At 52.5% G+C, this 23,950-nt stretch overlaps 1 protein-coding gene across 4 annotated transcripts; it reads right to left on the bottom strand.

Moving 5' to 3' along the window:
* Nucleotides 1-7,240: 7,240 nt before the first annotated feature.
* Nucleotides 7,241-18,814, bottom strand: ADAMTSL4 (ADAMTS like 4). 4 transcript variants are annotated; one of them, XM_014791776.2, is made up of 18 exons: nt 18,706-18,814; nt 16,156-16,264; nt 15,884-15,941; nt 15,246-15,601; nt 14,401-15,082; nt 14,055-14,157; nt 12,961-13,097; nt 12,451-12,655; nt 12,030-12,202; nt 11,767-11,878; nt 11,476-11,661; nt 11,168-11,297; nt 10,619-10,823; nt 9,507-9,683; nt 8,963-9,169; nt 8,678-8,857; nt 8,268-8,412; nt 7,241-8,116 (listed from the first exon to the last, which is right to left on the bottom strand). In XM_014791776.2, exons 2-18 carry the CDS (start codon nt 16,173-16,175, stop codon nt 7,980-7,982), a joined length of 3,213 nt encoding a protein of 1,070 aa, XP_014647262.1. In that variant the 5' UTR covers nt 16,176-16,264; nt 18,706-18,814; the 3' UTR covers nt 7,241-7,979. The 4 variants fall into 4 exon arrangements, with proteins under 4 accessions (XP_014647262.1, XP_087299971.1, XP_087299981.1 ...); XM_087443845.1 differs by lacking the exon at nt 16,156-16,264 and adding an exon at nt 16,292-16,398 and having other exon boundaries at nt 18,706-18,812; XM_014791778.2 differs by having other exon boundaries at nt 7,992-8,116; nt 8,268-8,485.
* Nucleotides 18,815-23,950: the final 5,136 nt, after the last annotated feature.

The raw sequence follows: 23,950 nt of genomic DNA on the forward strand, positions 1-23,950 counted from the left end.
TGTCCTTGTTCTTAGGAGGTACGTGCTGCAGAATTTATGCGTAATGAATCCATAGAATGAGAAACCAATTTCGGCAAAACGTTAAACCTTAGAATCTAGTAGAAGTGATAGCGTTGTGAAAAATAATTAGAATATAGTGCATAAAGTGCTATAATGAAGGTATTATAAGGGATAGGACAAAGCAGGGTGACAACTTCTGAAAGCAGAAGGTGGTCAAGAAGGCTTCAAGAGAAACATTTGAGGTTGGACTTTAAAGAATGAGTAGGGGGGCCGGCCCCATGGCTTAGTGGTTAAGTGTGCCTGGTGGCCCGGGTTCAGATCCCGGGCGCGCACCGACGCACCGCTTCTCCAGCCATGCTGAGGCCGCATCCCACATATGGCAACTAGAAGGATGTGCAACTATGACATACAACTATCTACTGGGGCTTTGGGGAAATAAAGGAGGAGGATTGGCAATAGATGTTAGCTCAGAGCTGGTCTTCCTCAGCAAAAAGAGGAGGATTAGCATGGATGTTAGCTCAGGGCTGATCTTTCTCACACACACACACAAAAAGAGTAGGAAACAAACGTGCACAAAAGCATGGAGTTGGGAAAGAACCTCTGGGGGTCTAGGGGGAAGGGGGAGATTTGTAGATAATTGCTTATCATTTCATCTTCCCTCCCTTTTACCTCCCCTTCCTTCCTCTTCGCCATACATGGCTAGTGACTACAGTATCTCTTCAGTTTCTTCCATTTGGGTGCTTATAGAAAAATATTGGAAAACACTGGTAGAAAAAAAATATCTCTCTTTGGTTTTAGAAGTCTGAATTTGTTGTGAATGACACACAGCTGGGTGGATTGTGTGTATTGGAAAGTAAAGAAGATAGACTCCATTGATTGTTTCCTCTATCATGTTAAAGTGGTGGCTCTGAACACACAATCTCAGGATCATAGCCATCATTGAATCTTGGTGGTGGAGCTATCATTAGCAGACCTGCTTTGAATAAAGTTGTCTTAAGAGCATCACCTAGGATAGCTCTATCACGCATCTTACTAGCCATCTCATCCTTCACCTACCCAGCTTCACATAACCAGGGAAAGGAGCCAAGTTTTTGAATACGGACCTGACAGTGCCTATGCTCCCTGCAGAACAGAATTTTCTGCAAATTCTATTCTGAATTTGACCCCAAAAGTTATTTAACTGGACCCCAAGATACTGAATGGTGGCTCCACTCTCCCTAATCCTGTTCCCGTGGGAGACTCAATTACAGCTGTTCCCATCCTGGTTCAAAAAACCAGTTTGCTCTGACTGCCCAGACTTCCCCACGGGCTGCATTCTTGTCATGAGCTCATTGTTTGGGCTTCTCTGCCTGTATAAATCCACAGACAGTGCCAGAGGTCTCAGCCCAGGCCCCCTAACTAGCTGGAGCTGCATTCCATTCAGAATTTCACCACCCCCACTTGGTTTTTTTCCTGCCCTCATGCGGTCACATGTGTATGTTTGTTCAAGTTAGCCTGGGACAAGGTGTGCTGGGAAAGAGCCAAGGAAGCAGACAAGAATGTTTAACCATTAGGTTTCATCCTGGATTAGATGAATTTTCCACTTTATTTTGATTAAGAAATGCCTTCAATTCTATGCCCCTAAAAAAGGTTAATTTTCTTGTCTAGCAGGAGAAGCTAGTTTTGAAAATTTTGCTGTACATTTCACAGTCTCCAAAGTCTTCTCCTAGGCTGATATGACTCTCAGGTGTTCATTTTGGGGGGAGGTAGGGGTTTTCCCTAGGAAACATCCCTTTCATATGCTTTTTATTTCTGAATCTCGATGCCCAGATCTTTCAGGCATTCCATCCTCGGCTCACACCTCCATTCCTGAGGTTGCCTGGAGCAGTTCCCACCTATCTCCTGTGCTTGGTGGGAATGGGGGGGTAGGAGAGACAGCTGGGCTGCTGCAAGGAGCAGCTGTTAGGTTCACTGCTTTGTTTCTGAAATTTCCTGGGAGGATAGCTTGTTTATTTCCTTAGAGGCTGAAAGCCCAGATCTAGGGCAAGGTGGGGCCCACCTTGGCTGAAGGGCTATGGAAGGGCGTTTCTCTTTGTGAGGTTTTGGATTAATAGTATATGTTAAGCTGTGTACTCCTTTCCTCTAACCCTCTCCTCCTCCTCATTTATAAAAACAAAACTGCAGACTGAGGCTGTGGGAGGTGACATTTTTTTGTTTCTCAGAAGTCCCTCATGAGGCAAAGTAGAGAAACAGAAAGAGGGAAACAACTTCGTGTCGAAATGTAATGAAGTTTTGTGTGTGTGTGTGTGTGTGTTTTGAAATGAGGTGGCTTGTTTTCAGTTTTAAGGAACAACAGCTCTACAGAGGAGCTTGGTAACGGTGGGGAGGAGCAGTTGGTCACCTGCTTCCTTGCCTCTTTCCCCCACAAAGTTTGGTAGTTGGGGTCAGGTCCCAACAGGATATGGGTCTCTGTGTCTTCCTTTCTCCGGCGTGAACCATGAAGGATATGAAAGAAAAACTTCTAATACAGAATAAGGATTTGGTAAGCAATCCCTGATATAGGTTATTTAAAAAAGAAATGCAGCTGCATTGCTTTTAAGTACAGAATATATTAACATAACACACCACTGTGAGTGATAAAGTTTGTCCGGAAAAAACCTGTGACTCAATTAGTAATACATAAGCCTGTGTTTGCATGACAGTGTACCTTAAACAAAGACCACGTATATTTATTTTAATTATTTCCTTGGACCCAAATACTGAATACATTTGAAAGGATTTTTAATTCCTTGAAACTTTGGGTTGAAAAATAAAATTTAGACAGGATTTTCCTAAAATGCTGAAAAGTCATGAAAGACATTTGAAAGCAACAAGAAAAACAAAACCATCCAAGGTCTGGATCACTGTGGTCCCAGTTTCTGAGTATTTTATAGAAGGTGCCCTGTGGGAGTGAAGCTGAATAAAAGAACAAAGGATTTAGGTAGAATTTTAAAAGTGAAAAGGCTAGACTAGGTCTCAAGCCTTAATTTTCTCCCCTGTAAACTAGATTTAACAGTACTGTCTTCCCTGTCTTATTATTGTGAAGATTTACAGACAGGATATAGACAAGTGCTTTACCTTAAAGCACTAGACAAACGTAAGGAATTTCCCTCCAAGGTTTACTCTATTAGCCATTTCCAAGTCGACGACTTCCCTGGGAGAAGCCACTAAGAACCAGGCATCAGGAGATACGAGGCTAAATTAAAAGGTTCTCCAGCTGTATTTTGAAGCTCAGAGGGGACACAAACAGGATTTTCTATGGCTGGGCAGAGCAAAAGTCCAGCCAGATGGAAAAAAAATTCCTAGGGTCAGTAAACTACCTGCCTGCCAAACCTGCCCTAGCGACCGGTTTTGTATGGCCCGCAAGATAAGAATGGTTTTGCATTTTTAAATGGTTGAAAAAAATAACGTGTGACACGTTAAATTTATATGAAATTATAATATCAGTGTCATAAAGTTGGACTGGAACACAGCCACGCCCATTTGTTTACATATTGTCTGTGGCTGCTTTTGTGCGGCAACAGCAGGGCTAAGGAGTTGCAACAGAGCTTCTACGACCTGCAAAGCCGAAAATATTTACTCTCTGGTCCTTTAGAGAAAAAGGTTGCCCACTCCTCTGCTAGAGCTAAAAAGGAGTCCTATTATGTGACGAAAGAGGCAGGCAACCAAGAATCGATAGAAGGGAGGGGAGGGAGGAAAAGATGAAAGAAGGGGTACTCTGGTTCCAGGGGCAGACTGACTGCCCCTCCCATCAAGGGCAGGGCCTTTGCCACCTTGCCCTTTAGCCTAGGGATCCCAGGGACACAGTCTGCTCCTTTTTTATGAGTAGCCCCACCCTCTTTCCCCCAGTTTCTTTTCCTCCTCCAACTTCTGTCGAGCTGTCTCTTAAAGAGATTCAGGCAAGGCTCAGGAGTACAGCACCCACGCACATCCTAACCCCACCCTGGGACCTTCCTGAAAGTGAACTCATCCCTCTTCTAACTACTGAGGTGCTTTCCCAGGCCACTCATACACAGTTCTCTGGGGCCCACTGAGAAAAGGCTCCATCTGTCTGGTTCCTGGCCATCTCTGCACCTCCCCTTCAGCTCATGTGGCTGATTGCCATGGCTCATGCGTACCTTGTTATGGACAAGTCATGCACATTCTTCCCTCAGATCCTGTCTACCTTCAGACCTCAGCCCTGAAACACCCTCCTCTAAAGTTTTCCCCAGTATCCTGGGTCAAGGAGCCCAAATTCAGATTCAGGATTTGTGCTGTCTAGTTTGAGGTTAACCCAAACTGTTTATCTCTCTTGTTGACAGACTTAGACTTAGGTACTTTCCTGAGACTACTTCCTGTAGAAGGTGCCTCCCACCCTTTAAAGCTGACACCTCTTCATCACCTGCCTGTGACAAATAAGCCCCCTCTTCTCTAACATCCCCACACAGCTGCCTCCCAGCACCAGAGATTGCAGGGATGTTGGTAGGAGAGAAGGTGGGAACGTAGGAATCTCCAGCCTCACCCCACCCCCCAAACTATAATCTCTAGCATGATTCTTCATGGGTCAAGGAAAGAAGAGTTCTCCCTGATTCAGTTGACTCTGGTGGAGGAGGGTATTAAAACGAAGTCTCTATTTGTAAAACTGGGGAGAAGGGGAAAGCTCTGGTTGGAGAGAATCTTGAGGGGAGCGTCTCCTTGCATTTTTTTCTCACTCTAATCCTTCTGCCCTCCTCCTGCTTGAGGTCTACCCAGATCCTTGACCTTAGCGCCACTAAAGGGCTCCTGAGAGAGGGTGCCTTAAGGCCAAGACACTCATGCCATTGGCTGGCAACTGGGTTCCTGTGCTCCGCTTCAGTCCTATACCAGAGAGTTTGACTCATATCTATGTGAGTAGAGTACAGGTCTCCACAGACCCAGCCCTGCAGCTGTGAGCACCTGCTTGCAGGGAGGCCCTGGGGTTGGGGAAGTCTAGGAGCTAAATTTAGTCTGAAGGCTGCTGCTTAATTGGGTGGGTAATTACCCTGGGGAAGCTGGGAGGGGGGAGGGGAGAGGAATTCTGACCCAGCTGAACTGAGACCTCACAAGTTCACTCCTAAGTACACTCATAGAGAAGCACAATCCCCTTCCCCCAGCACTCAGAAATGAGGAGCCCTCAGCAATTTGCTGGCCTTCTGCATGCTTGATCTCTCTTGTGCATATCAAGATTGTTCCTATCACCATCCCACCCCCACCTCAGTTCTCAGGGGTCCAGTTCCTCTAAGTCCTTCCCTAAACTCCCCTCAGTGCACCAAACCTAGGGGCCCCTCCACCACATCTCCTGGGCCTTGGGTTGCAGCTTCCTCTCTCCCAAGGCCCTCCAGATGGTTTCAGAGGTCAAGAAAGAGGTGTATGGCCACACTACTCCCCCCTAAGGAGCCAGGGAGGAAAAGGGGTTGCTTGGGGTCAGGTTCCCCTTCCTGAGAACTTCCACATTGACCCCATACTGACTTCAGTGACCAGAGGAAAGACTCCTTAGGGGTGGCACTGGCCCTTAGCTTTAAAGTGAGAAGGGAAAGGGGACAAATCCCCAGATGAAAGCCCACCTCCTTGAAAGTCAGAGGCTGGAGGCCGGGAGGGAGCTCAGGGGCTATCAGAAAGAGAAAGGAGGTGCTGCAGCTGGGGGAGCCCTAAGAGGGGCTGTGGCTGCTTTCGACACCTGTGATTGGTTCTCAGGCTGAGGCCAAACTCCAGCCTGCCCAGCAACAGCCCTGAGAGGCTCTGTAAGAGGGAGGCGGAACTTTGTTCGGGGAAGTCAGCTGAGAGGGGCCACCGCCCCGGCCAGCAAAGCTTCCAGGAATTGCTGGGGGAGGGCCTCCCTCAGTTTTAGGACTCCGCCTTCAGTTCTCAGTATCTACAGGGCTGGCTCAGGTCCCACTTCCCTGTTCCCCACATCTTTGATCCCCTAACAGGTTCACCAGAAAGAGGGACACGTCTGACACCTCCTCTAGGTTGGGCAGAGACACTGAGATGGCTTTCCTTGTACCCCCTTTCCTCTCTCCATGCTCTGGGCTAAAGTCAGTTTCATTTTCCTTTCCCTCCATTCCCTTTACCTCCTTCCTTAACCACTCTCCTCCCAAGGTGTTGTCCAAAGTCTTCCTTCTCAGCCACTTCCAACCCAGGGAAAGCCTGGGCAACAGTATGATGTGAGGGAGCTGCCAGAGTAGAGAAGTCTTGTCTCCTCAGGCAACTCTGGTGTCTTGCACAGGGTGTGGGTGTGCTCAGGAAATAGTAGTCACTCAGTTCAACTGTTGCTGCAGGCCTTTATTAATGGTCTTCCTCAGCCAGACTTGTGGAGGTGCAGGAATGGGGGGAAGGAAGCTGGTCTGGTTCTGTTGCACTGCCCTCCTTCCTAGGCACAGGGACCCCTGGGAAGTATGGCTTCCAGAAGTGGAGACCTGGATTCAGACCTCAGAATTGTAGGGGTCAGGGAGAGGATGGGTATTATGGGAAAGGCTGTCCGTTCTTACACCACCTCTAGCAAGCTATTTACCTTGAGAGATGAAATGGGTGGGGAGGGAGGAGACTATGGTGAAACATCTCTGAAGAATGTGTCTTTGGCAGGACATCCTGTACTGCCGCGGCTGCTCCCGCAACTACACCCTCCCAAGTCCCGGAGAGCCAGGCAAGGCCCCGCCTCTCCAGCGATTACCGCTGAGAGAATGGGGGGGGCAGAAATCACTTCCTTTCCCCTCACCCAGTGAAAAGCAATAAACCAAGAGCTTAATAAGGAAATGGGTAATAACAGAAAGGATGGGGGAGGCAGGAAGGCAGGGCGAAAGAAAGGGAACAGGAAAAAAGAGTCTTAAAAAGCCAGCTGCCGTTCAGCTCAGCCACAAATTGAAAGAAGTGCTACTAGATTCCAAGAGACTTGACAGAAAGCCTCAGCCTACCGAGAAACCCACCAGAGACCACACAGTTTTTTCCTCGGCTCCAGACCCAAGCTCCCGACTCCATACCTAAACTGGGAGAAGTGGTGACCTCTAGTGGTCAATGACCAACCTGCAGGGCCAGGGTCAGCCAGGATCCTGTCCCTCTGACCAAGGCGGTGACTGGGGCTCACTCATTAGCCTTTCTGGGCCCAAACTTCTCCGCCTGGGCTCTGAGTGCTGTTCCCCTTCCCACCCTTCATTCTGACCTCACATTGCTTGCTTAGGTGGCCCGTATGGCTGGGTTCCCATGAGGACAGTAAACAGCCTGTTTCTCATTTGTCATAATCATCTTTAATAAAAAATAAATTAGTTCTGGGGTGGGAACCGTTTTAGGAGGTGGGGAGCGGAGCAGGGGTTAGGGTATCTTATTCTAACTTTTCTCTTTTCCTTCCTCTGCCCAGCTGGTTCCTGCTCTCAGGAGGTAGGCTCTCTTCCTGGGGTAAGGCAGGATTGGCAGTGGCTGACCCCCCATCCCTAGCTAATTATGAAAGGTAGGGACAGAGAGACTAGGTAAGGGGAGATGGGGTCAGAGGACAAAAGGGTGGTTTAGAAGATACGAGGCCTGAACATGAGAAATGAAGTTTAGGGCACAAAGTTAGGATTGATGCGGAAGCCAGTCGCTAAGCAGCTCAGATTACTGAGGAGCTGCAAACTTGCTTTCCTCTCAGCCCTGAAAAGTCTCAGGGACACAGGCATTGTCCCCTCTCCATTCCTTCTCAGTCTGTTTAACTTCCTTTTGAGAAGTGATACACACATATGAGTGCACACACATCCGTGCAGGCCCAGATACACATTTGGGGGCATATGTGCACACACACCATCACACCACCACACAGACCCAACCACACGTCTTGATAGTCACTGTCAGTCACCTTGCCACCTTCAACCATCCTGGGGGACATCTCTGGTGAGACTAGGACAGGCTGGAGAACCAGAGGGTACAGAGTGAGCTGATTGATGAGTGACTGATGGTAGCATGAGAAAACCACGAGGAGAGGGTCTCCTGGACCCATTTCAGGCGGGCTCCGGGGGAGACCGCTCCAGGACATGGGCACAAGAGCGGCAACAGGTGGCTGTGTAGTAGGGATAGACGCAGAGCCGGGCCTGTACCACCAGGGGGCAATGTGGAGAGCTGTCCTTGCATTGATCATCTGGGGACAGAGGAGGCCAGTGGGCACAAGATGTTCAACAAGACCCATCCCTCTGGAGGAGTGTTGCCCACTCTCACTGGTCTTTTCTTATCTCCACCCACACTTCAGCTAACTTCACTCTATTGGGGGTTGGGGAGAAGGAGCTCTTTACCAGGGCGCTGGCTGCAGGGTTGGCTGTTACAGGGTCGTCTCCTGGAGGGCCGCAGGTGAGGAGGGCATCGGATGCCAAGGGTCTGGTTGGCGGTCAGGCACTGGACCTCCCTTGTCTGCATGCCCCCCTGGCAGGAACGAGAACACTGGGGAGACCCCAGCTTTCATATCAGACCTTTGCTGTGCCCCAGGCTCCTCCTGAATCCTAGGTCTTCTCCTCTGAAAGGAGTGTGTGTGGAGCATTAGGAAATCCCACATGGAGAGGGGCCACCTGTCCTCCAAGTCTACAGGAAGTGGGACAATATTAAACCACAGCTGGCCTTATCCTGGGGCATAGAAGGGGGTACAGTGAGAGAAGCCTCCCCTTCCCTCAAGTCCACACTGAGCAGGGCAAGGGAGCTAGGCACTCACCGGACTCCAGGGTGTGGAAAACCATCGGTCCTGGCAGTCCTGCCCCTGACAGGGCTGCAGGGCAGGGGGCCTGGGCAGGTGGGCACAGTTGCTAGGAGATGTCACATTGAACTCAGCCCCCAGTTTGGACACACAGATGATGTCTCTACGCTGTGTGCCAGAGCCACATTCTGAGGAGCACTGACGTAGGGAAGGGTAGGGTGTGTAAGGGGGAGAACAGGGATCTCCCAGTTGCCCACATGGAATCCCACTGAAGGGCACCCCCCTCCCAGGCTCTTAGCTCACCTCAGTCCAGGGCCCCATGTACCAGCACCATGTCATCTCACAGGGCCTCAAGCTGCAGGCACGCATGTCAGGGGGGCGGCTTCCTGGTGCACAGCTCTGCTCACTGGTTCCTGCTCCCACTTCCTCCTGGCCCACCCCATGGGCCTCCCCACTCCCAAGGCAGACCACAGAACGTCGCTGGATTCCTGTCCCACACTCAGCTGAACACTGTTGAGAAGCAGAGCAGGCTGAGTGAAGGGAGGCTGCTGGTGATGAACAGGGTAAGAGCAGGGGGCTGAGGACAGGCACGTCCTGGATCTCAATCCCAGGAGTTAGGGAATGCCCCACGGGTACCAGCCAGATAAGGGGAACCTTTGCCTGGGGTCCAGAACCCTAAAGTAAGTTTTTCTCACTTATCTCTGAGTTCCCAGCAAGCAGTGTCTAGCACACAGTAGGTGCTTGCTCAATAAGTGTTTATTCAATTGTGTTGGAAAGGCTCTGAGGGGGTATCCTGGGTGTGGGGCACCAGAGACGTGGGACTTGGCTAAGGGGGTGTGGGGCCCACCTTGGAGCTCCAGTCACTGTGGAACCAGGCCGTTATGCAGGGCCCCATGTCACAGGCCTCTCTGCTGGGGGGCCTCGGGGGGCCTGATGCGCACTCTCGTTCGCTCACTTCATCACCGTTGTTTCCAACACAACGAACCTGCCGGCTCCTCTGGCCGCGCCCGCACCGCACAGAGCACTGAGGAGAGGAGGGGGATCCAAGGAGCTGGGCTTCCCAGGTTTCCTCACCAGCCTCCAGCTCTATGGCTTTTGAACCAGATCTGCCTTTGATCCCTGGCTCAGGGGTTACATGGCTTTGTGGCCTGACGAGCAGGCTGAGCCTGGGGCTCAGGGAGCCCCAGGGAGTCAGAACGAGAGACTGACTCTCGTTCAGTCTCTTAGCTGACTGATAGATTGGGGTTCCATATGAGATCTTGTTTATAAAAAGTTTCTGCTGATTAAAAAGAAGTTGGAGGGGCCGCCCCATGGCTTAGCGGTTAAGTGCGTGCGCTCCGCTGCTGGCGGCCCAGGTTCGGATCCCGAGCGCGCACCGATGCACCGCTTGTCAGGCCATGCTGTGACAGCGTCCCGTATAAAGTGGAGGAAGATGGGCATGGATGTTAGCTCACGGCCAGTCTTCCTCAGCAAAAAAAAAAAAAAAAAGAGGAAGGATTGGCATGGATGTTAGCTCAGGGCTGATCTTCCTCACAAAAAAATAAATAAATAAAAAGAAGTTGGAGGGCTGGCCCCGGGGCTTAGTGGTTAAGTGCACGCGCTCCGCTACTGGCGGCCTGGGTTCTGATCCCTGGCGTGCACCGATGCACCGCTTCTCCGGCCACACTGAGGCCGCATCCCACATACAACAACTAGAAGGATGTGCAACTAAGACATACAACTATCTACTGGGGCTTTGGGGACAAAAAAAAAAGGAGGAGGATTGGCAACAGATGTTAGCTCAGAGCCGGTCTTCCTCAGCAAAAAGAGGAGGATTAGCACGGATGTTAGCCCAGGGCTGATCTTCCTCACAAAAAAAAAAAAAAAAAGAAGTTCGAAAAACCATTGCTCTAGCTCACTTGTGCCCCCTCCTCTAGGATCCTCCCCACTCTGAGAGACTCCTTGCCTGGTCCCACTCACCTGGCTCCAGGGGGAACGAACCTCCCAATGGCCACAGAGGCGCAGCTGACAGGGCTGGGTGATGTTGGGACGGGGGAGATGTCCACAGCGCTCCGGAGGCACTGAGGAGCCGCCCCCCCCAAACTCCTGCCGGCAGCGTAGCTGGCGGTGCTGGGTGCCAGGGCCACAGGAGCGGCTGCAGGACGTCCACTCGCCGGCCTCCCAGCTGTGGGCATTGGCAGGGCGGGGAGAAGAGAGACACAGATGGCGAAAAAGAGAAGATGTGTGGGGCTGCCATGTGCAGGGAGAAGGATGACAGACTCGGGGTGGGGACCCCTCAGAGGAGAGTGGGCATAGTTAGCATTTGGAGCCTGGGTTCCCTTGTGGGGCTCAGGCTGCCAGAGTTTTCTTGCTATCTATGGAATGTCAGCCTTTCTAATCGAATACTGTCTCTCTGCAGCCAGGAGATCTTGTGTTGAGTGTCGAGTCCAGGTGATATTCTATGGGAAGCAAGGATGTGTTTGCCCAGGGCAACTGAGGACCCTAACCCTCCCTGTGGGTCATACTCACTATGGGGGGCACGGGGGACCGTGGCAGGGTTCTAGGGAGGCTGAGGGCCTGGCGCCCGTGGCACAGCTGCGTTCATCCAGTTCCTCTCCTGACTCACGAGAAATGCAGTGGAAGATGGGGCGCCAAACACCTGAAGGGGATGAGAGGGAAGCCAGGGGAGGCGGGATGGTCAGTGGGGTCCCAGGTACTGGAGTCTGATTTGGCACAGCGTCGAGGTGTGGACCCATGATCCAGGGTATGAGATCAAGAGCGCCAAGTTGGGGATTTGGGCTAGTGCCTGGAACACAGACTGGTGCGTGAAGTCTCACCTTTTCCACAGGATGCCGAGCACTCAGAGTACCCCACTCGTTTCCAGTATCCAGTTGGAGAGCCCAGGGGTGTCCTGGGATGGGGCGGGGCAGGCATCTGGGGGATCCGCACCTGACGCTGGAGGGTGCCTGGGGTCCGGGCAGGGCGGGGTGCTGAAGCTGGTGGGGGCTCTACCCTGAACATCTCTGTGCAGGGAGAGTGGAGTAGGCAAATCAGAGGCATCCCCACTGCCTCGGAGCTCCCTGTTCAGCCTCTCCCCCTCTTTCTAGGTCTAGGGATCAAAATCTCACCAGGCTGGAGTTGGGGGATACGGGGCTCTGAGGTGGGGTTCTCAGGGTTTGGAGGAGGTGAAGAGATGACATACTGATAAAAAACACCTGGATTTTCCTCCTGAAAGATCATCTGGGGAGAAAAAGAGAAGGTAATGAATATTTGGGGGTGGCCTGGGGGGCATACCACTAGCTCTCTCCCCCATCTTGAGACCCACAGCTTTGTTCTCAGAGGGAAAGGCCTCCCTCCCCAGCAGCCCAGCCTCCCCAAGCCCCAAGCTCACGTAGACATCCACAGGCTGGGTCGTGGGGCCTTCGGCTGACAGAGTTTCCCCCGTGCCCTCCTCTCGAGGAGGACGGTTGTACCGGAAGATGGTCCCACCGGCCGTATAGGACCCAGGGGGATCCACAGCCCAGTTTCCGTTGATGATGGACCGGCCCCCAGGGCCTCGAAGTGCTGCAGGTGGGCGATCAGGACACAAGGTTAGTCATACTGTCCTCATATCCCACCACTTCCTTAAACGCATGGAGCCCCAGACACCCCATGCTCTCGGCTTCCTCACTGCCTCCATGAGGGAGGGAGGGGGAGCCCCTGACTTCTCCCTGCTTGGTTTGTTTGCTGTGCTGAATGGGGGCGTGGAGGGCAGAACCAAGAGACCAGGAATGGCATGGGGACTCAAGACTCAGGGAATCCGTGGAGCTCACCAAGGTAGTTGGAGCTGGGCCGGAGCTGGGCAATCTGGAGCTGGGAGGCTCCAGCAGGTATCAACAGGATCTTCTGATAGCCCAGAGGGCCCCCCCGGTCAGTGAGGTTCCCCGAGACGAGGCGACAGGTGGAATCATCACCCCCACAGACTCCACAGCCATCTGGACGCCTGCCAGAGCCAAGGATCCCATCACAGCCGGGGCTCTGGGAGAAAGTGGGGAGGCAGGGGCAGCTCGAAGCCAGGCATCGCCTCACACCCCAGCCTGGTCCTCCTGGGATCCTGTACTACAAGTGAGAATGTGTTTCTCTGTCAGCCCCCCCAACCCCAGCCAGCCTCAGGGACGCCTGGATGTGCCTGAAGGGATCCTTCTTCAGTTCACCTCTTGGCTCTACTCAGCCCAGCCTGGCAGGTGAGAACTTTCCTCTTTGCAAACTTAGTCTGGTGTTTTGTTGTGATGATGAAGAGGAGACTGTGTGTATGTGCGTGTGCGCACCCCATCCTCCCTTACCAGACAGCGTCCAGCCACACAGATGTCTGGGGCTCCAGGCTGACACAGGGTCCCATCCTGGACCTTTTCGGTGTGACGGACATAGAAGCGGAAGCCACGGGGCCGGCAGTTCAGTTCACAGCGTTGGGAGCCCTGAACTAAGAGACAGGGTCAAAGGGTGATTAGCTCGGGTCCCTGCTGGGAGGTTAACTGGGAAAGACCCCAGGGCCCAGACAGCAGCTTGGCTTATATTAGCCATGGGGCATCCTGAGGTTTCCCAGGTCACTGTGATGAAGGGAACATGACAATTCCGTACTCTAAAAGGTTGGTTTGTCCAACACATGGACAGAGAAAATTGTATTGTGGTTACCAGGGGCAGTGGGGGTGGGGGGTGGGCACAAGGGGTGAAGGGAGACATATATATCGTGATGGACAAACAAAAATGCACAACCCAAAATTTCACAATGTTATAAACTATTAAAACATCAATAAAAAAAAATTTAAAAAAAAAAGGTTGGTTTGAGGGTCACACAAAAGTTGAGTAAGGTCAATTGAGGTCACTGAGACCAGCAAAGGGATTGTGAACGCTGAGAAAAGAGAGATACTTGAAACCATGATTAAGTGAGTTCAGAGCTCATGAGGGGTTGTCTTGGCATCAAGTTGACATAGGCCTAAAATCAAGTGGATGGTAACTTGGACGCAAGTGATGTAAGACCACCCAGGATCCATGGCACACCCCGCCCTGCTGTCACCACTGGACAGGATCCCTGTGACCATGCCCCTCTGTCATGTCCACCCCACCTCCTGGGATGGACTTCTTCCCAGAGGAAGTCAGTCAAGGGGCACCTATGGACACATCCTTCTCCTGGCCTGACCCTTCTACTGACCATCCACCACCATCTGACAGCTGGAGCCCTGTCTGAAACCCCCTCCCCCTTGCCAGGCCTGTGCTCTCTCTTCACCACAACCCTGGGGAATAAAAAAGAAAATATGACCCAGAGAAGAAATACAAATTCTTCCCTACAAAAGAGAAACAGAGGGGCTGGGTGTCTCCCTTTCCCCATCATCCCCCAATCTCAAGCCCCTCTGTCCAGGGGGTGGGCTAGAAACCTCACCTTCTGTGAAGGGCTCCCACTGGTAGAGCTGGCCCATGAACTCCTGGGAGTCAAAGGCTGCACACTGCAGGGCCCGGGGGTCTGGCTGCTCAGGGGGGCAGGGCTGAGGTGGGGGGATACAGAGGAGTCAAAGCTGGGGAGGAAAATGGGGGTGTGGGTCAGGGCTGGATGTGGGGGGTAGGAGGGAAGGTCAGGTCTATGGAAGAGCTCCAAGGCCCTACCCTGAGGCGGTCAGATGCCAAGGCCCTTCTCCCTCAGGTCCAGATCTGACAAGCTGAGGACCCAGACTCAGGGTCAGGGAAGCAGAATTGGAAGACGGGGGGTGGGGGGCAGTCTAAGAACTCACCGCTTGGATGCAGGCTCTCAGCTGCTCAATCTCCCCAGAACATCTTGGGACAATGCTACCGGGAGCAAAGAGGCTCCAGAGGGAGCTGGAGTGGGGGCCAGCACTCAGCAGAGGCAGCCAGCCATCTGGGTGGTACGGGGCAGACTCTGTGAGGGACCCGTGAAGATTCCCCCCAGGTCTCCAGTGTTCCCGGCTCTGCTGGCCTCGGCCCCGAGGGACAGAAAGGAAAGGATTAGGGTGTCTCTCTGCCACCCGGGGACTGGCCCAACTCTGGGAACTTGGCATTCTTGGCTGAGGGGACACGTGGAAGGAGCTACTTTCTCCTGGGGAAAAGATGGACGAGGGAGGCTCTGTGCCAGAGGCCTGGGCTCTGGGGTGGGGCCGTGTGGGATCAGGCCTGGTTCTAGAGGGCACCTCTGTCTGAGCAGTTTCGGGGCTTGTGGGTTCTGCTGGGGAGGACAAGGTGTGGGCAGACAGTTCTGTAGGAGGGAGGTGAGTTTGAGGGGTATGGTTTGGAGAGGATGGCTCTGCCCTTGGAGTCAGGGATGGAAGATCTGAGGCCTGGGAGAGCTCAGATCTGGATGGCCTCCGGGGGTGCCTGCGGTTCCGATGGAGTGGCAAAGCAAAGGGCACTCGGCCATAACCAAACATTCCTGGCTTGATGGGGTCTCGAACCCGGGACCTGAGAAGGTGTTGCAGACATGGGGTCACAGCTCTAGCATCTCTGACCCTGCCTCCCCAGCCTACTTCCTAGCACTAAAAACAAGCCTCCCAAGCCATGTGTCCTTTGTTCCCCTTTCCTTCATCCCAAGCCCCGCCCCTTCCCTCAAAGCCCCACCCCTCACCTCCTGGCTCCTTGAGTCTCCTGGGCCTCCTCTCTCCCTAATTGGGAAACAGGACCTCCAAGTGGGCCACCTGTTCCCCGAGGCTGTGGCCTGTACAGGGGGAGGGTTTCTCGGGAAGGCTGGGGTCTGGGGCCCTGACCCCGGGGGAGCAGGGCTTCTGGATGTCTTGGGGGCCGGGGTGGGAGGGGCAGGCCCTGGTGGAGTTGAGCTCTAGGGAGCTGACACATCCGGATCCTGTGCTGCACTCCCACCCCACAGGGCTGGGAGCAAGAGGCCCACTGGTCCCAAGGACCCCAGACGCCCTCAGGGCCCTGGCCCTCCTCAGGGGGTGTCTGAAGAGAGTATCCAGATAACACCTATGTGGACAAAAAGGTCAGACAAAATTAGAATGATTTTCGAGGGAACTGTACAGAGTATCTAGTCCAACGCTCGAGGCGGTTGTTACTGGCCTAAGGTCACATTCAGTAGCAGAGGTGGGACTAGATGTTATCTTACAAGGAGTTAGGGAGTTGGGGGGGTGGTGCTGGGAGGGCCAAGTGTGAGAGAAAGAGGCCATGGCTCATCCGAGGCTGCGGAAAATGGAGAAGTGGGATGGGGGGTGGAGGGAGAAGGATCATAGCCTCTTGTCCCTGGCTCACCTCCTGATCTAGGCAGAGCTGAGGGAGGGACAGAAGCAGCATCAGATACAACTGGGGCCTGCAAACCAAAGGCAGGAGTGTGGGTGTCAGATGGGAACCAGAGGAAGTGTTATGACACCACCCCTCACCCCTAGCAGGCTCCCCACATCCTGATGACAACTTCTCAGAAAGCAGAAGTTATCACTTCCCCCAGCCCCTCCCAGTGATCTCCTTTCCCTCACTTCCAGGGACAGAGCTATCCCTCCCCCCAACCCACCAGCCCCACCTCTTACCTGCCCGCCCACTCCTTCATGGCTCCTCCCTTGGTTGCCACGGGGCAAGGGAGGAGGGGACCGGAAGTAAACACACTACTCAGGCATCTGGGCGTGGAGGGGGTGCACTCTGCAGGGACAGAAGCCTGGTGGTTACCTCTCCAGTCTCCAGAAAGCTGGGGGTTGGGAGGGATGACTCCTCAGAAGGACATCTCAGACTGAGGCTGGAGGGGTGGGGGAAGACTGCTCCACCACTTTAAGATCCTAAGGGTGAGAGCAAGAAGGAATGCTGCCCTTGTCCATCTGCTGAGGCTAGAGGGTGGGGGTCTGACCTCAGCCTCCCAACTCAGGCTCTGGCCCCTCCCCTCAATTTAGGAACTTCTCAGCTCCTCCCTAGTCCCAGCTAGGGACTGTTTGTAGGCCAGCTCAGGCACACACGCATCCTTCTTAAGATGGTTTGCATCTGACTCCCCCTCCTGCCCTCCCAGAGGTCCTGGAAAGTTGAAGGGGGAGGCTCCGGTGACAACATGCCAGACAGCCCCTCTGAGGAGTTAAAAGAAGTCCCTTGGGCTTTCTGTTTCCTACTTGCTCCCAGCTTTTTCTTCCCTTCTCAGCTAAGCTCCTTCTGGAACACTCAGGCACATCTCTGCCTGCCTCAAACACTTTTAGCCAAGGGATAAACTAAGTGGGTTGATGGTTTAATCTCTAAAGAAGTAGGTGATTTTCCCACTGCGATTTAACCTCCCTCTAGGGGCCAGCGTCCGGCACTGGTTCAATGAGGGCTTATTTCAGGCGTGACTACGATGGGCTGGGGGAACCTGGGAAGCAGAGTTGCAGCTAGAGCTGCCCGTCGTGGGTCCCCGGGAAGTCCATCCTGAAGTCCAGCTTTGATAATTGGGGAAGTGGAGCTTGGAACTCTCCCCTGGTCTCAAAGCCTGACTCTCCCCACCACCCTCCCTTGCCCTCCAGCCCCTTCCTGCTCACTATGAGCTCTTCCTACCCCCACCCTTCATCTCGCTCTTGGTTCTGCTTTCCAGGAAAAAAAAAAAAATGTTTCTGTTGGATCTGAAAGGCACCCAGGAGAGGAATCCAAGGAGCTAATGCGGAGGTGGGCCAGCTCAGGGGCAGAAAAATGACAGAGAGAGGGGCAGGAATGTGCTTGGGGGTAGCAACCCTCAGCCCGCCTCCCACACCCCAAGACCCGAGACCAGGGGACTTGAGAATTTGAGGGAGGGATCACAGTGGTTGAGCCTGAGCCCGCAGGGTCACCTCAGCTGCTTGGGGTTGGGAAGGGGGCTGCTGATGGCTGCTCCTTCCCCTCGCTGGGCTGGCTACTGAGGTCAGCAACTCTGCCCTGATGGAGGGGGTAGAGGGTAGGGGCTCCAGAGAAGAGCCAACCTTCCACCCAAACCTTCAGCTCTCTGCCTGACTGTTAGTTGAGGTTGAAGGGAAGGAGAGATGGGGGTGATGGTCACTGTCTGACCCTTCTCTGCTGCTGGGTCCTCTCTCCACTGCCTCTCTGCCTCCGCTTCTCTCCGCTGCCCCAGGTCTATATCTTGCTGTCTCTCCTATGGGTCTACCCAGTACACATAATCCCATCCTGAGCTGGGTTTGGCTTTGGCAGTTCCCTGGAGAAGTGAGGGGTGGGGGATGGGGGTGACGTGAGCTCCTGAGGCCGCAGCCAGGCCTGGCTCCCTCTCTGGAACAGTCCCACCTCCCTCCTGCGCAGCCAGGCAGGGGGCCGACACCCCCTCCACTGCCCAAACAGACACACATTTGTGCTTTCACCCCTTTTCATGTCCCTCATCTGGTGTGTCTCACTGCCCCTGGTGAGGGAAGGAGAGATCAGAAGTGGTTACTCTGGTGCCAGGCTGGACACTGGTCTAGACAAACCTGTGCCCCTCCTGGCCATACCTCCACACTGGCCACTGAGGATCAAGGAGGAGACCTGGTCAGGGCTAACCCTTCACCCCCAGAGGGACCTCCTTCTGGGAAATGGGTCGCTGCTGCAAGGGAGGAGACTGGACAGCATGTTTCAGGGCTGGCATGGAGTCCCCATCCTGGGTCAGAACTCCTTGTTCCTCACAGTGTGCTCCACTCCTGGGTCCTGGAGGACTATCCCAACAGGTGTCCATCCTTTCTAGTTATCAGTCTGAGCTAGATCAAGGGCACCCACCTGCATCCCTCCCAGCGCCCGTCCCCCAACTCCAGGACTGAAGGGGGTCCCGGGGGCACACATCCTTAGAGGAGCGCAGGAGGCGCGTGCAGGAAGGTCCTGAGTAGTATGTTTGCCAACTTTTACTATGTGACTTAGTAGGAATTTTGGCTGATTCTCCGCCTGGGTGATGGGGCCAGAGTTCCAAGGGATCAGAACCCCCTCCCCAGGAATTCGACCCCAGGGACTGGAAGATCTTCCGAGGCTGTAAGAGCTGGGGCCGGGGTCGTGGCTGGGGGCCGACCTCGGGGCGCAGGGCACAGGGAGCGGCGGCGGCGCGGGCGCGCGGGGCGGGTGGTCTAACAGGGCGGGGAGAGGGGGCGGCCGGGGCCGGGGGTCCCAGGGAGGGTCTGTACCTGCTCTGCGCGGCCCCGGCGGCCCGTTAACCCTTCTGCGCCCGGGCGCTCTCTGGAGGCAGCCTTGCTCCGCGGCGGCCACCGCGGCCCCTGAGCCGGGCTCCGGACACGGCCGCCTCCGGCCCGGCTCCGCCCCGGCGCCCCGGCCCCGCCCCGCCCGCCCGTCTGCCCGCCCGCCACGCGCCCAGCCCGCGCCCTCGGCGGCCCTCGGTGGGGGCGGCCCACCCCAAACCCCCTGCTCCCAGGGCCACCCACGCCGGGGCTGCGGGCCTGGCCACCCCTGCGTGCCGGGCGCCCGCCGATGGCTCGAGGGGTCCCAGCCCGGTTCGGAGGCAGCCGTCGCTCCCGGGCACTGTCCCTGGGCCGGTGCGCTGGGCCGGACCGGCGCTCGGGACTCCGGGACCCCGGCCTCCCGACCAGCTCCGAGTGGGCGGTGCGAGCGCTGCGCGGGCCGAGGCGGGGCGGCCGCGAGGGGCGCCAAGGGGCTGGGTGGCGCCTGTACCCGAGCGGCGTGGGTGAGCGCCGGGCCCCAGATGGGGGCTGCGCTCTGTCCCGAGACGGTCCCGCCCGACCCCAGATCCGCGTCGGTCGAGGCCCTCTCCTCCACGCAGCCTCTTATGCAAGCCCAGACATCGCTGCCTCTCCCAAGTTGGGCTGTGAACCGCATGGTTCTGACTGCTCGGGGACGTCTGTGAGCCTCGCTTTCTTCATCCATAAAATCGTACACCGGGAACGTAGCGAAAGGAATGCGCTGACTTAGGAGTCAGACGATCTAGATTTGAATCTCAGTTCGAGTACTTGCCAGCTCTATGGTCTTGGATGAATACTTCAACCTTTCTGTGCTGCAGTTTCCTCATCTGTAAAATGGGGCCAATCTGATAGATATGATGGGTCTGGAGATATGTCTCTCTATTCATTTATGTCTGGAAGAATGCAACCCAAACTCGGAATTGGTGGTGACACCTGGAGAGGGGTGTGGGGCTGGGGGAGGGAAAAACAGGCTTTCACCTTTTACTCTATATGCTTATATGTTGTTTGAATTTTTAACCAAAAGCGTTATCTGTGTTATCAGTTATGTTAAAAAATAAATAGTGTATATCAAATGGCTGACATGAGTAGACAATAAATGGTCACTACTATTTTTAATTTTTTTTTGCCATTCACTCATGAACCACAGTCATGTATTGTTGGATCTACTCAGTATTTTAAAGCTTTTGTTTTTTTCAGTAACTTGTCAATATTTTAAAACCAGGATACTTTACATTTTCTCTTGAAAAACAAAAACATAAACATAGAAGCTCTAGCAACAGTGTTCTGCATCCCCACAGAATAGCAGGGTCTCAGATGCTCCCACCTAACATTTCTCAAGCACCTTTTGCACTTTGTGCTGGGGGCACAGTTAGAAGACAGTCTCCAGCCTCAAGGAATTGGGTCCAGTTGGAGACAGCCACAGGGAGGTAAGTATTGGACTCAACAGAAGCAACTGTTATCTCTAAGAGATGAGGGAAGTGAAAATATAAATGCTTTTAAAACATAAGAATTGTATCCTTATTTGAAGTTTAATATGCATCTTTTGTTTTCTCAATAAATCCCTAGGGCTGGCCTGGTGGCGTAGTGGTTAAGTTCGCCCTCTCTGTTTCGCGGGCCCAGGTTCACAGGCCCTGATCCCTGGCGCACACCGAGGCACCGCTTGTCAAGCCATGCTGTGGTGGCGTCCTTTATAAAGTAGAGGAAGATGGGCATGGATGTTACCCCAGGGTCAGCATTCCTCAGCAAAAAGAGAATTGGCAACGGATGTTAGCTAGGCTAATCTTACACACACACAATAAATAAATAAATCCCTAAGTTCTTTCAAGGCAAGGACTATTTATGCTACTTTGTATCAGCTATATTTTTTAATATTTTGTATTTGTGTTTTGTTTTGTTTTTTTTTAAAGATTTTATTTATTCATTTTTTTCCCCCCAAAGCCCCAGTAGATAGTTGTATGTCGTAGGTTCACATCCTTGTAGTTGCTGTACGTGGGACTCAGCCTCGCGTTGGACGGACAAGTGGTGCCTTGGGGCGTGCCCGCGATCCGAATCCGGGCCGCCAGCATCAGAGCGCGCGCACTTAACCGCTAAGCCACGGAGCCGGCCCCTTGTGTTTTGTTTTTTGTATTGGTAGGGTTAAAAGAAATATTTTAATTAGAATGTTATAGAATTGGGCGGGTCCCGTGGCTTAGTGGTTAAGTGAGCGCGCTCCGCTGCTGCCGACCCGGGTTCGGATCCCGGGCTCGCACCGACGCGCCGCTTCTCCGGCCATGCTGAGGCCGCGTCCCACATACAGCAACTAGAAGGATGTGCAGCTATGACATACAACTATCTACTGGGGCTTTGGGGGGAAAAAATAAATAAATAAAATCTTAAAAAAAAAAAAAAAGTTATACAAAAAAAAAAAAAAAGAATGTTATAGAACAAATGCATCCCAGGTGCCCAGGCCTGCTCTCCCGACTTTTCCACCCAAGCTGAGAGGCCTATGGGCAGGGGGGTAAGCTGGCTGGGGACACCTTAGACAGCTGTTATTTTGTGGGGTTGAAGAAAATGTTGCTAGAGCTTCTATTTTTGTGTTTTTGTTTTTGTTTTCTTCATCTAAGTTTTTAAATTTTATTTATTTATTTCTTTTTTATTGTGGTAACATTGGTTTATAACAGCATATAAATTTCAGGTATACATCATTGTATTTCAATGTTTTTGTTTTTCAAGAGAAGTTATAAAATACCCTGGTTTTAAAATATTGACAAGTCACTCAAAAAACAACTTTAAGACACAACATACACCCCACAAAACATAACTGTTGGTCAGATTTGCCTGCAGGCTTCTCATTTTTGCCTCTCCTTAAAACATCCCCAGTCTGGGGACCGGCCCGGTGGCGCAAGTGATTAAGTGCGCACGCTCCACTGCGGCAGCCCAGGGTTCACCGGTCCGGATCCCCGGCGCACACCGCACTGCGTGGCAAGCCATGCTGTGGCGGTGTCCCATATAAAGTGGAGGAAGATGGGCACAGATGTTAGCCCAGGGCCAGTCTTCCTCAGCGAAAAAAGAGGATTGGCAGATGTTAGCACAGGGCTGATCTCCTCGCAAAAAAAAAAAAAAAAATCCTCAGTCTTTGTCCTGTATTCCCAAAGAGTTTGGGAAGATAATGGGTTAATCCCCCACTCCCAGGAGGGGTGGTTTATCCAGGGACTGGTGTTGACTCACAGTCCTAACCCAAAGGCATATTTATAGTCCTGGATTTGGAGGGCAAGCCCCTTTGCTCCAACCTCAGAGCACAATGAAACGCCCCACCCTGGCGGGCAGAGGAAGATATTTTAGGTCAGGGACTTTTCAGTGCCCCACAGTTACACCTCATCAGCAGTCACTTATCTACAAGGAAGCAAACCCCAGGACAGGAAGGTGGGACTGAAGACAGCAGAGGCAGAAGGGAGCCTGGGAGGAGGGAAAAGGTCTGCCTTTGACATTTGTAACTGCAGTGAACTGAAAGTCAGAAATAGTCCTTTCCATTAAGATGTGGCTGCAGACCAAAGAGCTCACGAGATTTACTACAGCTGTCACCTCCCATGACTTGGTGGTCTGAAAATACTGTATAAAGAAAAGAATTTCCTATGCCACAGCAACTTATGAAAGACCAGATTAAATTTGTGGACACTCTCTCAAGGATAAAAAGAAGTTTCTTAAAAGATTATGTAATAAGTAGATGTTGACCCAAAAGTATCTCTAGGGCTAGGACAGATAAAGGACAAAGAGAAAGGACAGACTGAGTGATGGTCTGACTTTGGACTGGGCAGAGTGATTTAATAATAATCATGTTGCTAACACGTATACAGCACTGCCTCTGTGCCCGGGGCTGTGATGAGAGCTTCACACATTACCTCAGGCAGTCCTCATCGTCACAGATTTGGAAACAAAGAGAAATTCAGTAATTTGCCCCAAATCTCACAGCTAGAAACTGTTATCTGCATATATCGTGTGCAAGTGAAATTTTTGAGAAATTTAGCTGAGTTCTCTTAATAATTTTTTCTTCTGGTAGTAGATTAAGACAGTTTTATTTGTTTTGAGCTAAATAACATTTTAAGCTAATGTTTCCTGTGAGACATTGTCCCTATTCCAAGATCATGCTGATGCGAATGCTGATGCCTACGGGGCGGGGAGGGGGCCAGAAACTAATGTGTAACTGTCTGTCTTTTGGTTTGTGGTCATAGCAACCGTTTTCAGAAAGCCTGATGTTTGCCTTTCTGCCTCTCAGAATCATGGTTTGCTCAACTCCTTTGTTCCAGAAGAGCCACTCTCTTCCCAGTGGCTACACACCAGGCTGGTCTCCAGCCGTTGATTCCCAGTGTCCGGTCATGTCATTTCACACTGTTTTCTTTCACTGATGCCATTCTTCTGACCATTTGGCTTTGCTTTGGCCCGGTTAGCTCACACCCACAACAGTTATGAGAACAGCCTATTGTGACCTGTTCTCTACAAGGAACCTGGAGGGTGGGGACCACCTGGCCATGTTTACCTTTGTATTTACCACCTCGCCTTGCACATAGTAGGCATTTAATAAATGCTTGTGGGATGAGCCCATGAATGAGAACTAGTGAGCACTGCCTCAGCTCTGGCCACATTCTAGCACTTCCTGGTTGTTGTCTCACTCCATCATGGCTGAGCTGGCTCTGGGGTGATGAAATGATGCAGAAATAGGATGTGACCTGTCTGGTGAGACGAGGACCAAGATGTGAATGGGACATTCTGGTCTCCCAGTCACTGCTCTGGAGATGTTAAATTTCATCAGAAACTCCCAAAGCCAGAATTCTTCTTGGTTTGATTTCCATATTTCAATCTAACATTGCCTCTCGGGCAGGTCCTGGGGTTCTGGGTGACTTTGCCTCAGTATCGCCCTGAGCCATATGTCTGCTCATCAGCATTCGGAAAACAGGAAGTGCTCAGTAAATGTTTATGGAATTGAATGAATTGATCAGACATAACCTTGGCAGCCATTAGGTTTACAGACTCATCAGTACTTTGACAACTATGTCAAGTGGTTTGAACTCATGTGCACATCTTCTTACATAGATGTTTGGGAAACATGGCCGTAAGCTAAAGCTTCTGGATTAGGCCTCCAGAACATTTGAGGATATTCATTGTCTGCTAAGTTGGGAATATTTCTCAGATGATGTTTTTCCTTTATTATAGTCTCAACACAGCTGATTTACAGATTTAA

The sequence above is a fragment of the Ceratotherium simum genome, chromosome 2 (genome assembly GCF_057802395.1).
Source record: "Ceratotherium simum simum isolate JZ-2026a chromosome 2, ASM5780239v1, whole genome shotgun sequence".
In the NCBI taxonomy this organism is placed as follows: Eukaryota; Metazoa; Chordata; class Mammalia; order Perissodactyla; family Rhinocerotidae; genus Ceratotherium; species Ceratotherium simum.